Below are 14,370 nucleotides of genomic sequence, written 5' to 3' on the forward strand. Positions count from 1 at the left end.
GGAGAAATCAAGACGACTCATGGGTTTCTGGCTGAAGAAGAATGTTTACCAGTTACCAGCAGAAGGGATACAGGAGGGGAAGTCATGTATTCGTCTGTGGACTACTGTGGGATATATAGGGTGGGTTCTAGAAGAGCCCATGTATAAGATGCACATGACAAGAGAGTGGAGGGCAGGAAAGGAAGAGAAGGTAATGAAGGAAATGCCAAATATGACTGCAGAAGCATAGGAAGAGGATTAGGTTAGGTACAAATCGTAAGTCAAAGGGACATTTTCAGGATGAAGCGTTTGACAGGATATTTCCAGAGAGTTCAATGAGAATGAAGTTTTGCACAATGAGTGTTCAGCTTTGAGTGACTCAGAGAAGACTATCATCTGTGTTGTCCCCTTGCCTTTTATGTGGACATATCAGAAATGAGACGTTATCTTACTCAAGTTATTTTAGAAACTCTGTGACTTGGTGCATCTCTTCACCTGAGGAAGATAAAGGCAGCATACGGCATAGTGATTTTTGTAGTAACAACCAATATGTAGGTCAGAGATCAGTATTACTAAGCAATAACATCTAAATGTACATATACCACTATTAAAAACATTGACCTGGGTAATTTCTTCTATAGAATACATAATTGTAAATTGTGTGGTAATAATCATGATATGTTTTAAAAGATGTGTTTTTTAATTCATAGCTTTATGCTATATAAATTGATGAATCATCCCTATATGTGATATTATGGCCAATAATTATATACCTTAGTCCATACTTGCATGCAGTCTAATTTAGCTGGCTCCCGAAGGTTCTGAGTAGTTGCCTTCAAATATTACTCACATAAGGGGGACAACGGATGGGGAAGACTAAGACAAATACCTAATGCATGCGGGGCTTAAAAACTAGATGACAGGTTGATAGGTACAGCAAACTACCATGGCATATGCATACCTGTGTAACAAACCTGCACATTCTGCACATGCATCCCAGAACTTAAAGTAAAATAAAAAAAAGTTGCATAAAAACACCTAAGATTCTTGATAAAGTTCTATTTTTTGATTCAAGAAGGCCTGGGAACTAGAGTTTTAACAAGCACATTCATGTGATTTTAATATATTTGTGAAGAGCTCTTATTTGGAGAAACTCCATCTTAAACTATTGCACAATATATACATGTATTGAAACATGGCATTATACCCCATAAATATGTACAATTATTGTGTTCATTTAAAGAAAAAGCTCTTCAGCGCTATTTGTATTTTTTTTAGCTGGTGTTCTTGCTCCCTCATGTGGTGAAATGCAGAATCGTATATTTTAGAGCTCTCGTTTTCAGTTTCAGAAAATGAACTTAACGGTTTATCAATCTTTATCTAGCCTTTATTTAACCATGCTATAAACCTATAAATGCAAGTGTAGAATTAGCATTAATTCCTTTGCCTACGCAGCGGAATACTAGAGAAGACTAGAAAACGTCACATGTAAGATTCCACAATTTAGAAATGTGGTGGCTAAAACGTTGCTTTATATTTTTTATGTGTGTGTTAAAGATTTTGAAGGAGTATTTGGTAGATGAGTACTAACGGGTTTTTGGTGGCAGTGTTTTGGTATCATGGTCCAGGTGTTTATCTTTGGCTTGGGTTCTCCCTATTTGACTTTTAGGATTTAGAATATCTGTTTTAAATCAAGACAGACCTAGGGTCTGCAATACTCATTTGATGTTTTCATTTGCCAGGTTTCCCTTTTTTCAAGTGAGAAGGATTTAATTGAAAAATATATGAGAGGTAGCATGCAGAGTAAAGGGTTAGAAGCAGGAATTCTTTATTTCCCTGCATGGCCTATAGTGGGAATTCACAGATATTTATTAAAACTGTTGGAGAGAGGCTTTGTGAGTGATTCAGCGATAACTCACCATTTCTATAAATGAGAAGAGAAATTTAGAACTTTGCAGCCAGCTGAAGCCTGTAACAAAGGCTCCACATCCTGATGTAGAACAGGCTGTCCATGCTCAGATGAAGTGTAATCGCTGGAAGAGCTGGGAGGAGGGGAACCACAGGGGAAATACTAATAGAGGAAATAACATTTGAACTGAGAATCCCTAAGAATGAACACCCTTTAGGAATCTTTGTGAAGCTGTTACTGACTTATATCTCCTGCAATTATTTGTTCTTATTGTGGTTATTGTATTCATTCATTAAATACTGACGTGGTCAGGGACTGGGCTAAGTACAGGTGTACAAAGTCGAATAGGGCTGACTTGGTCTCTTTCTGTATGAAGCTCCCATTCTATTAGTGGAGACAGACAAGAAACAACTATATTAAAAATAAATTAAAAAGTTTCTAAATTAAATTAATGGCAGTGAAAGAAGTAAATAAGAAGCTGAGGTACAGAGTAACTTGGATGGGGTGGGGCAAGACTTACTTTGGTGAAGGTGGCTATAGAAGGCCCTTCTGAGAAAATATACACTACTGTGTTTGTTGAATACAATGATATTTTAAGAGCCTCTCATGTATTGTTTGTTATTCCTCACAATGTTATAAGGAAATATACTGTTACTATACCCATTTGATAGGTTAGAAAATAGAGGTACAAAGACATTAAGTAACTTGACATAATTTGCACGTGGTGGAGACTGGATTTATGGCTACATTACCAGTCTCTAGAGCCTGTTACTTCGACCACCATGATAGCGATTTCCTGTCAAGGCCAAGGAAAAAGCATGCACGAAACCTTTGAGACAGGAACGCACTTAATGGTTAAGGCACTGGAAGAAGAGATGTAGGAGAAGAGCACAGAGATGGTGAGAGTGGCCTGGTTGTGTTCAGAGATACAGACTGGGATCTGATCTTGAAGGACCTTCGAGAATATGATAAGGAGGTTTGGATTGCATCCTAAGTGCAGTAAAAAGCCATAGATGGGTTTTAAACAAGGTTCAGACATGATCCAATAAACCTTTTAAGAGGCTAACTCTTATTACAATGTGGAGAATTAATTGCAGGCAGGAAATCAGTAGGGAGACAAGCCAGGAGGAGGTCATGAGTTCAGCATAGAGATGGGGAAGAGATTCAAACAAATTTTGGATGTAGAATGAATTGCACTTTACATGATAGAGTACCCCACCCTAGCAGACATGGTGGGAGGCTGAAATATCACATTTCATTTAAGGTGTAGGCTCCTTTGAGACATGTGCTAATACAGAAAAGAGTGTTTGGTATTAAGAGACAGTCACTGATTGAATTGAAACAAACGGAGTATGTTATTTACCCTAGCACAGTAGAACCACTGACAGTTGAGAGAAAGCTCTTTTTCTATTACAATAGTTTGATCTTACAGATGAAAACACTGAACTCAGAGAAATTAGGTGATTAATTGCTTAACTGTTGATTGGAGACTTAAAAGTATGTAATTTCCCTTGACTTAATACATAAGTAACTACTTTCTACTCGAGAGAAAAATTTAAGTTATAAGTTGATTTCCCACCAATTCCAGGTCACTGGAGTTCTTTGTTACAGTCTGAGTACTTTCTTAATTTCTTGCTTCTTTAATTTAGGATGGTTTTCTTTGAGGGCAACAACCATTTCCATTTTATAACACACTAAAATATGAGAATTTTCCTTCTCTCTTCACATAGGGAAACAGAAAGAAACAGAGAAAAGAACTAATCAATAAACTTACTTCTCATGTGACTTGGTCACTTTCCCTGTCCTCATGTTTGCATGTAGGAATTTTTTCTCTCGATCATAAAAGGTATCTGATATAGTTAGGTAACCCAGACCTCATCTTTAACTGTAAACCCCATAATCCCCAGGGGCCAAGGGAGAGACCAGGTGGAGGTAATTAAATTGTGGGGGGCAGTTTTACTCATGCGTTCTCGTGATAGTGAGTGAGTTCTCAGAGATCTGATGGTTTTATAAGGGGCTATTCCCCACTTTGCTAGGCACGTCTTCCTGCCGCCTTGTGACGCAGGTGCTCTGCTTCCTCTTTACCTTCCACCAAGATTGTTAAGTTTCCTGAGGCCTTCCCAGCCACGCTGAACAGTGAGTCAATTAAACTTCTCTCCTTTATAAATTACCCAGTCTTGGCAGTTCTTTATAGTAGCATTAAAACTGACTAATACAGTAGCCCTGATGTAAAGTAGGGCTTAAGAAATGGTCAGGGAACTGCTAAATACTTTGGACCGCAAGGAACATGCTCCAGGCAGAAAACAGGAGGAGGCCCCGGGCATCTAGGTGAAAGTCTTTTTTTTTTTTTTTTTTTTAAATCCACAGCCAATTATAGTGTCCCTGAGGAATCTTTAGAGTATTTTTAAAGGAGCAAGACAAGTCCTAGAGGGTTCAATTAATCTTACCATGGCCTTTCTGTCCAGTAAAAAATATCAAGTTATTTTGCAATGCTGAATGGTGGTTTGCTGGCTGAAACTTCAGGTGGAATTCATAATGGAAGCTGATGTCTGAGATCCGTGAATAAGCCAGGAATGAAGTGTATCCAAAGGCATCTGTGCCACTGAACCTGGGCTGAGTAATATTAATAGCTGTGGAAAAACCCAAACAAAACAGTTAAAATAAACCTGTACATGTACTTGTAAAAGGAGGGTTACGTTTTGCTGATGCATCTGGCCAGATACTCTGTTTACTATTACATTAATTACACTTTAGTGCCCTTCGGCGTTGAGCAACTAAGTGACTCAACAGAGAATTTCAAAACCAGAACAAAGGAAGTGCCGTGTTTTGAGATCTTATATATAACCCTTTCAGTAGCATACTCTTTCTGCATAATGGGTAATGTACTTATAAAGCAAACCCCCATATTTTGAAGCTTAATTTTGGAAATAGAAAAGATTACTGGCAGCCAAAGTTTTTGCTCATGTGCCTCGTAAACATGATTAAGCATCCAAAACCTGGATATGACTTAGAGAGGAACTCACAGCTTTGAACAAACTTTGCTTTTCTAATCCTGCACCTTTATATGAAACAAAGCCCCAGGTCAGGAATAGGAAAGTCGAGAAATAGGAAGGAATTTGGTTAGTTTTCCACTATTGCTGAGTCAACAGAACTCTTCTTTAGATAAAAATAATTGTTTAAAAGCAATGTTCATTCTTTCTTCGCTGGGATGTTTGTTAAGTAATGGGAGCATGAAATTCAATAGGTATGAAAGTATAGGGAGATTTATTAAAAACAGGAAATGGTAAAACCAAAGTTCATGGGCCGGTGTGAACAAAATGGAATTTAATGGAGGGGTGACTTTAACTGTCTATTCCCTCTTTTCATCCTACCTTTCATCTTCTTGTATCTAACACTTTTTTCATTGTATTGTCCTCCATAAGTCCCAGTTGGCTTTTTACATTTCCTTACCCCAAGAGGACAACAGAAAATAAAAAAGGGGCTTTTGACGCCCCATCCCTGTCTCTTATGGATGATACCACTACATTAGGGGATGTTCCTAAAATCTATTCTTATAGGTTGGGGACAGCTCGGTTGAGAAAATAAGAGCTTATGTTGTTTTCTTCTCAAGAGATGTTGAAACTGTGAGGTAGCTATAAAACTAGAATTTTTACAAGCCTTATGAAATATCCTCTTCACTCTGGTACCTAATGCTTAAAAGAGCTCATTAAGTCTCATTATAATTATTTATACGGCAAATAATTGTGCTATCCTGGGAAAAATGATTCTCATTATCAGACTTATGTATCTTTGCTTTATATGACTATGAAATTAAGATATTTGTGTAAATAACCTGAATACTTTGTTTTGATATTATATTAAAATCTTATCAGTTTATTCCCTGGCATGTGTGGCATAAGTGTAATTTTCTTAAAACTCACCAGAATGTGAAGTAGGGACTTTGAGACATATTGCTTCTTATATTTCTTTTTTAGTCTAATGAAAATTTTATGATTTGTGTCCCCAAGATAATAACACTCTTCTCATCAGGTTTATCACTTTCAGTAGTACTATGGGGAGGGTGATTCAGGGAAATGAAATGTACTGGAATTAAAACAGAATAAAAATACCATTATTCAATGTTGGCATTAGAAGCTATGAAAATAGAATTCAGTTAAATTTAATACTAAAATAGAAAAGGAATGACTATCTTTTGCTTTTAATATTTCTTCCTGTTAATAATTTACAACTGAGTCTACCTAAAGGTTTCATTACATTAAGGTTAGATTGACAAATACATATCTGATATATATAGTATTTTACTGTCAGACTCTGTGCTAGATACTGGTGACACAAAGATTAAAAAGCACTAGTCCCTCAAGGAATTAGTGTGAAGTCAGCGTATTTATGCAGCTGGACTGAAAGTTGAGGCCTGGTCTAAGAACTTTCAAGCAGAAGAAATAGCGTGTTCTAGGGTGTAAAGACCAACACAGCGTGTCACACTCAGGGAAATAATGAAGTTTGCAAATTTTAGAATGAAGAATAAAAGTGAGAGTGGAAAAAAATGAAACAAGATAGTAAGTGGTCAAATCATGAATAACTTTATATTTTCTTTATTATCCTAAAGTAGTTGAGCAATGATCAAAGTTGCTTTTTAGAAATACTACTCTGTTGATGACGTGTGAATCATAGATTAGACAGAGAGCTGGAGGGCCTAACTTTGGTTAGGATGAAAGTGAGAACTTCGATGATATCAAGAAATCTGACAATGAATTAAGCTTATGCAGAAGTCTAAATGTAAGGCAGTTTATGGATAACTCATTAAAGAAGGTAATGGTGTGATATTTAAACAGTTAATAGAAGTACATTATCAGTACAACCAATTAATTTCATGATACAATTTTATACTATCAAAAAGAAGCACTTTTGAAGTTTGAGAATAATAATGAAGGCTGATGATAACCATGACCCATAGGAATGGATCTGTCACATGCTCAGCATTTCTTCCTCTAGAGGGACCCTGTTCAATAACACAGCTGCTCGTTACCTGTACTTGTTTAGCATTTGAATTGTGGCTAGGCCTGTGTGGGAAGGGCGTAGTATGAAAGAAAGAATGTAAAATATATTATTAAGAAATTTCCATATCCATTAAACATTGGGTTAAATTAAATGTTTTACTAAAATAAATTTCACCTGTTTCCTTTTCATTAAAAAAAATTGCAACTAGAAAAATTACGCAGGCAGCTCACATTTTATTTCTATTAAATGGCAACACACAGAGATCCAAGTATGTTTTGATAGGTAAGTTCTTTCTCTAAACCATTAGTTGTGACTTACTTCAAGGTGCTTTTGCTTTTGGTAACTTTGAACCTATAAAAAGATAGGGCATTTATGGGGAGAAATAGGAATCAGGAGAAGGGGTCAAAGATAATATAATCTATCACTAAGAGGCTTCTGTGTCTTCACCTACGCTGTCTCTATCACTCTTGATTAGGCATGAGAACATGAGGGACTCAGATTAGGAGAAAGAAGACTTTCAACCTTACAAATAATTCTTTCCAATACTTTAAGCCCTTTGCCATCTCCAAACGGGTAACATTTGGTTAATTTGGTTACTCTACTGCACAAATGCGGAGATCAGCCTTCTGGGAGGATCAGTCAACATCTAATCGGGAAGTTTAACTGATTGTAATGGGAATATTTTTGGACTATTAAATGCATTTTTTTTTCTTTTGTAATCCCTAGTTGCCTCACAGATACCATCTGTAAAGTCATGCATTTTTGTCAGTTCTTTTAAAGTTACATCAATGAATTGGGCACATGAGAAAAAAAGGGGGATGCTGGAATTGAAACTAAAATAAATTGTTCAGTTTGTGGAATAAGAAAGCAAAATCACTAATAATGGCCTGGAACAATTTCAGGCACAGTCAAAAGCTATCCAGACATCATCTAGGGCCATTAAAAATTCCAAGAACCTTGAGTAAAGAGAGAATATTGTGATATTTTCTATTATATTATAGTGCTATGTTATAGGCTCAAAGTATAATCTTTTAAGAATGTGTTATATTATCTTTACAAAACACATTTTAGCAAATGTTACCACAAAAAGGGTATAAAATTTTATTTTCTAATCGTTTACTAAAGCAAATTTTTTTCATTCCCAATATGGCAGAGAAAAAGGCATTATTGTTTTTAATGTTACTATTTTTTTCTCTTAAAAATATTCTACCGTTAGTCTTCCTTTTAATGTGAATTATTAAAGTTTTATGCACATAAGAGGCTAAGATGAGCTATTGGAATGTGGGAAGAAGACATATAAACAGCTCAGATCTCAGAACATCTTCCCTCAACTCTGCGGTGATGCATCCTGAAGCTTGCCGGCTGTTACACATGTGCTACCCTATGGCGTAGTGACGGTAGGAGACAGCTGGGGCAGGCCGGCTCAGGCCCGATTCTGGATATTCTCATGTTCTGTGTAAACTTGGGCAAGTTATTTCACTGTTCTGTTTTAGTTTCTTCATTCATAAAATGAGAATGAGAAAAGCCCATGACCAAAAGCAACGACTTGAGCTAGCCATACAATTCAAGTGGGCAAACCTCTTGCACCAGACCTGCAATCCTACTACTTATTTCCAGACAAATCACTTTCCCAGTCTCTAAAATGGCTATTTAATGCTTCCTCTCTCCTCAAACATCTAATATTCATTATCTCTCATCAATTAATGATCTTTTTATTTTGCAGGGAAAAATAAACCCATCAACAGAGAACTACCCAATGCTTTCACGGTCAAATTCTCCCACCCTCAAATCTTTCATTTTTATCTATATGCTTTGCCCTCCCTCTGCTAAGGCTGACTCTGCCTGAATATTCCATCCACCCCTTCTCATTTGCTCAAGGGCATCACTCCAGAAATTCTGGCCTGCTTCCCAGGAGTTACCAAATTATTCTTCTGTACTGGAGCATTTCCTTTAACATGAAATATGCTAGAAGGTTCCCATTATAAGTAAAAAGCTTCCCTTCACTCCAAATTCCCCTCTAGCTACTGCATGTTTCTCTGCTCACCATTCTAGCATGGGGCTTCTGAAGAGTTGTCTGTTTCACAATTTTATTACCCATTCGTGCTTGATTTTATTTCAGTCAGGGCTACCTTCTCTATCTTTTCTTTGAACTTTTGTTTGTTAAGATCACTGGTAACCACAATCTTTCTAAACTCAAATGTCAATTCTCTGTTTTTATCTTATTCAGTGTCTCAGAAGCAACTGACATGGTTGATGATTTCTTTTCTCTTAAAATGCTTTCTTTACTTGGTCTCCATGACCACTGCACTCTCCTGGTGTTTATCCTACCTTAATGACTGCTGCTCCTCATTCTCCTTTTCTTCCAGTTATCTCCATCTACCATCATTCTATATTTGATCATGAGTAGCACTTACATGCGGATGACTCCTGAGTACACAGAGTCACTATCCCTGGCTTTTTTCCAGAGCTCCAGATTCATATATACAGCCAACTACTAGATAATGGACATATATTTGTATGTCTATTAAGAATTTCAAACTGATCGTACACAAAGCAAAACTCTTTATTCCATTATTTGTTATCTTCCCCCCAATCCAATCCCTTCTCTTCCTTTGCAATCAAATCTGTTTCCCAGTCTTTCCTCTCTTCACTCAGAGCAAAACCTAGGCGCCATCCTTAATTGTATCTTTCTCTGCTGCCTCAACTGACAGACTGATAAATACTGAAATATTGTTAACTTTATCTTCAAAATACATCCCAAATCCCACCGCTGCTTTTTACCACCTCTGTTAATACACCAAAGTTTCGGCCGTTCTTTCTAGCCTATACTATAATATTTGCTGCTTCGCTGCTCTTCCTCTTGCTACCCTTATCACTTTACAATCTCTTTACCATACCAAAGTGGCCTTTTGAATATAAATTGCGTATCAAAAGTCCTCCAGTGTTTTTCCTTGAAGTTTGAAATAAAATAAAAATTCCTGAACATAGCCTAAATCTCCTAATCTCCAGATTTATTTTATACTAATTTCTTCTTGCTCATTCTGTTGCAACCAGGCTAACTTCTTTGTGTTTCTCAAGCAAACCTAACACGCTCCCAGTTCAAGACTTCTGCTCCTGTTCCCAGTGCCTGAACCATATTTTCCCCAAAAGCTGTGTGGCCTGCTCCCCAACTTCCTTCAAGACTTGCTCAGGTGTTCTCTCCTCAGAAGGCCTTTTGGGACCACCCTATTAAAGTATTAATCTCCTTGTATCCCCCTTACTCTCTAGTTTCTTACCCTGCTTTACTTACATGACCCAACTCCATTATATGTTATTTGTTTAATTTTTATTATTTTTCTCCCCAGACAGTTTGCAGATTCCTCTACAGCAGAGAGCTTGCCTGTCCTTCATAGTGCTTCAACTGGGTATAAGTTACATATTTATCAAATAGTTGAATGAATACATTTAAAGGGTTAATGTAGTGGTAAGGACATAGTGATATATATCTTTACAACTCTGTTCTTTTTTTTTTTTTTTTTTTGAGATGGAGTTTCGCTCTTGTTACCCAGGCTGGAGTGCAATGGCTCAGCTCACGGCAACCTCCGCCTCCTGGGTTCAGGCAATTCTCCTGCCTCAGCCTCCTGAGTAGCTGGGATTACAGGCACACACCACCATGCCCAGCTGATTTTTTGTATTTTTTTTTAGTAGAGACGGGGTTTCACCATGTTGACCAGGACGGTCTCGATCTCTTGACCTCGTGATCCACCCGCCTCGGCCTCCCAAAGTGCTGGGATTACAGGCTTGAGCCACCGCGCCCGGCCTACAACTCTGTTCTTAAGTGACTAAGTGAACTATTCTGCACTTATGGAGCCACTGGGTGATGTTGTGAAGTAGATTTCTGCACCATCACCAATGCTAATCATGGCTTTTTTGAATTTGTGTTTTGTACTTTCAGTTCTTTGCCTCTAAAAAGTATTTTTACTAAATTTTTGCAATAATATGAGAATCTTAATTCTTCTAGTGTGGGTAAAAATTCAGATAATATAATACATACTGAAAATCAAGGCATAAGGACTCTTAACCTGACAAATCACTTCATTTTTTATTGATTTTCATTTTTTTATTTTGAGACAGAGTCTCGTTCTGTTACTCAGACTGGAGTACGGTGGTGCAATCTTGGGTCACTGCAACCTTCATCTCCCGAACTCAGACAATCCTCTCACCTTGGCCTCCCAAGTAGGTGGTACTACAGGCATCCACCACCATGCCTGGCTAACTTTCGTATTTTGTGGAGAGATGGGGTTCGCCATGTTGCCTAGGCTGGTCTTGAATTCTTGAGCTCGAGCAATCTGCCTGCCTTGGACTCCCAAAGTGCTGGGATTACAGGCATGAGTCACTGGTCTTGGCTGAAATCAGTTGGTTTTAGGAATTAAGTTGTATAACTATAACCATAATTTTGTAAATTATATCTTATAAACATTAGTTTCCATTTAATATTTGAAAATAATGTCTTCTTTAATTTGTGAGCTAAAAATACTGAGTAGGTTTCATGGGGCAACTGATAGATTTTGACAGAATATTTTGCCTCTTACCTGATAAAGTATCTGTATGATACCTTCATGATCATGTTTAAAATTTTACATATGCTGTTAAAAAATTTCCTTCAGTTCATCAAAAAATACTTGAAAATTTTAAGTGTTTTCAAGATAGATTGTTGGGTCTAAAAGTGTTTTTTTTTTTTGAAGTTCATTGCTTTGTTTTTAAGCAGATACAAAAGACAAAAACCTGTGGTTGATTTTTACTTGGATTCTGTTTTCTATATAGGCTGCTGTGTATAACCTCAGCAGAGTGGACACCAGGGAGCGCTGAGCTAGTGAAAATCCAATTCAGTTCTTCCTCCTCTATTACATATTTTAATGAAGCAAGCAGATGGTAGATAGATTTTCCCTTGGAAACTGCTGATTTTGAGACTCCAGAATGTCAGTTTTCCAAGCATGGTGTTCAGCAGCATAGCGTATCTTGAAATATACATTTAACTTTGCCAGGAAAATTAATCTACCCTTAGGCAGATGGATAAATTTGCAAAAATACAAGACCATTGCTTGCTTCTCTGGCTTTCCTTCCTAGCTTTGAGTATAAACATCTTTCCTCTCTCTTTGTTCTTAACTTCTTAGTAATGTAGCCCTAGATTTAGCGCAATATCTTGCCAGAATGCAATTAGGTTATAAAACTACGTGTGTGATCATTGCCTTTGTTGTTTCCGTTTTTGTTGTTGAACAAGCTCCTTGTGAAATATGCTTCCATACTGGTCAGCATTATCATTTAGAAATAAAAAATGGCAACCTACAAATGTGATTATCTTTTAAAGGGAATAGAAATAAGTATGTCCTCAGATATCACCAACAGTTAGAGGTGATGGTGACTTGTACAGAAAACATACACTACCTTTTCCTTCTGAACCAAGACAGAGATACCCAATAACGTGAATAAAATTGAGCTCTCTATTCAAATGGATATGTAATACTCAATTCACCCACAGGTAAAGACATGAAATAAATATGATTGGTTGGTTGCCAATTCTTGTGTGTAATAAATTATTCACGCATTCTATATAGATATTTAATTCTTACCATTCTTACTTCTTTATCTAATCGTCAGGAGAAAGCTAAGAACAAACAGAATTTTATATTAAGATAGAAAAACTGTTGAAAATGTAGAGCATTATGATTTCCACCAGCAAAATAAATGATACATGCTAGAATCCAAAGCATTCTTTTTAGATGTATAATTCTTAGAAATTAGTGCCATCTTCTGGCTTTCCCAAGTAACTAGATTAGGTACTGGTGGGATGTTTTATAGTGTCAGAAAATGTCAAAAAGGGGAAAAAAATCCCTGAAACATATAGGTTCAAATCATAATCATAGTATCTGCATTGCACACAGTTTATGGCATAAGCTTTGAGAATGGTAAAATTTTCACATCCTTTATAATTCACATTACATAAGCTGTGCAGGTTTATACCTGCACATTCCCTTGGTTAGTAGTTTATTGTGATAAAATAAGATTCGTCACTATTACACACACAGAATATTCTGGAACTGATGTGTTTTGAATAATTTTCTTATTTCTAACTCATGAATTTCTTCATGACCATGAATATTTAGTTAAGAAATTAAGAAACATTGAGGTTGGAATGAGTTATTACTCAAGTTCGGTGGAGACATTTTTTTTTAGTTTGTAACTATATCACTTTTTAAGATATGTACTTTTGTATATTATAAAGTATTAAAAATAGATGTACTTTTGTATATTCTAAAGTATTAAAAATAGCAATTATAATATCTATTATGTCCCAGCTGCTAGATGCTCTATCTAAATTATTTTATTTCTCATAGAACACCAGTGAGATGTTCTTTTATCTCTATTCCTATCTTCTAGATGAAGAAACTGAGGCTCCCAGATGCTAAGTCATGGAGCTAAGAAATGGCAGAGTCAGGATTTGAACCCCTGTTCATCTGACTCCAAAGCCTGTGCTCTTTCTGACATGTTATGTTACCTACCTCTCTTTGATGGCTGGAATATTCATGACATTTGCCAATTAAAAGCCACTAGCAGGTATTTTATGTAATTATTCAAATATTACATTATTAAAGTTGGTACTCCTTATGAATTGATTTTCTACCACTTTACTATGCTCCCAAGTCCTGACCCTGGACTCATGAAATTCCACAGAACTCTTAAACTCTTCCTTCTATATTTAATGGAAATGTAAACACACATTAACTACTTTGCAGTGTCAAGCATTTAATTGATACTCAGTATATACCAATGAATTTATCAACAAATAGGTTTTAATAGAAGCTCACTTGTTTTCTAATATGCGTAGACAATAAAAAACAGTGGTTAATCAGTAAGTCCCTAAAGGTTTCTAAGAGCTTGAATGTTTGGAGACACATGCATACACAAATATACAGGTAATTGACTATAATTTTCATTTTTGTTTTTGATATTGTATAAATGCAGATTAGAAAAAGCAAAAATCTAATAAGGGTGATTTATCAAAAAGCAATATGTACTTTAATTGTGAGAGAGAAAAGAAAAAAATCTTAACCAGGGATACTATAGAGAAAACTATAATTTTACGACAACTGTGGTTTAGCTGTTGAAGTGCTAGAAAAAGGCAGTGGCATCCTGCAAAATACGAACTCATTTCTGGGAACCACAATCCATAATGTTTCAAAAGCACATAAAAAAGATTTTATATTAATAAATATGGCATAAGAGATTTTTCTAAGTAATACTAATAAAAAGAAAAATATCACACATGATTCCCAACGTATCACATTTATATCGAGTATTGTTTTTAATTGGAAAGGATTTTGTTATATCTAATAACCCCAAGACTTTATGTACTTATAGTGAGCAGGTGCCTATCTCAAACTATAATGGAATATTATAGAACTACAAGAAATGACTGGAATAATTAAGAGTTAGAGTTAAGTATG

The 14,370-nt window shown here is 36.2% G+C and overlaps 1 protein-coding gene across 1 annotated transcript in view; it reads right to left on the reverse strand.

The window, feature by feature from the left end:
- LOC116565673 (protein eyes shut homolog) overlaps positions 1–14,370 on the reverse strand; it is a 360,208-nt gene that overhangs the window by 89,726 nt on the left and 256,112 nt on the right. The window contains exon 6 of the mRNA XM_032299379.1: positions 4,336–4,518. Coding sequence (XP_032155270.1) covers positions 4,336–4,518 — 183 coding nt within the window. The remainder of the gene's footprint in view (positions 1–4,335; positions 4,519–14,370) is intronic.

This window comes from Sapajus apella, unplaced genomic scaffold (genome assembly GCF_009761245.1).
Source record: "Sapajus apella isolate SASKATOON/1434 unplaced genomic scaffold, GSC_monkey_1.0 scaffold41, whole genome shotgun sequence".
NCBI lineage: Eukaryota > Metazoa > Chordata > Mammalia > Primates > Cebidae > Sapajus > Sapajus apella.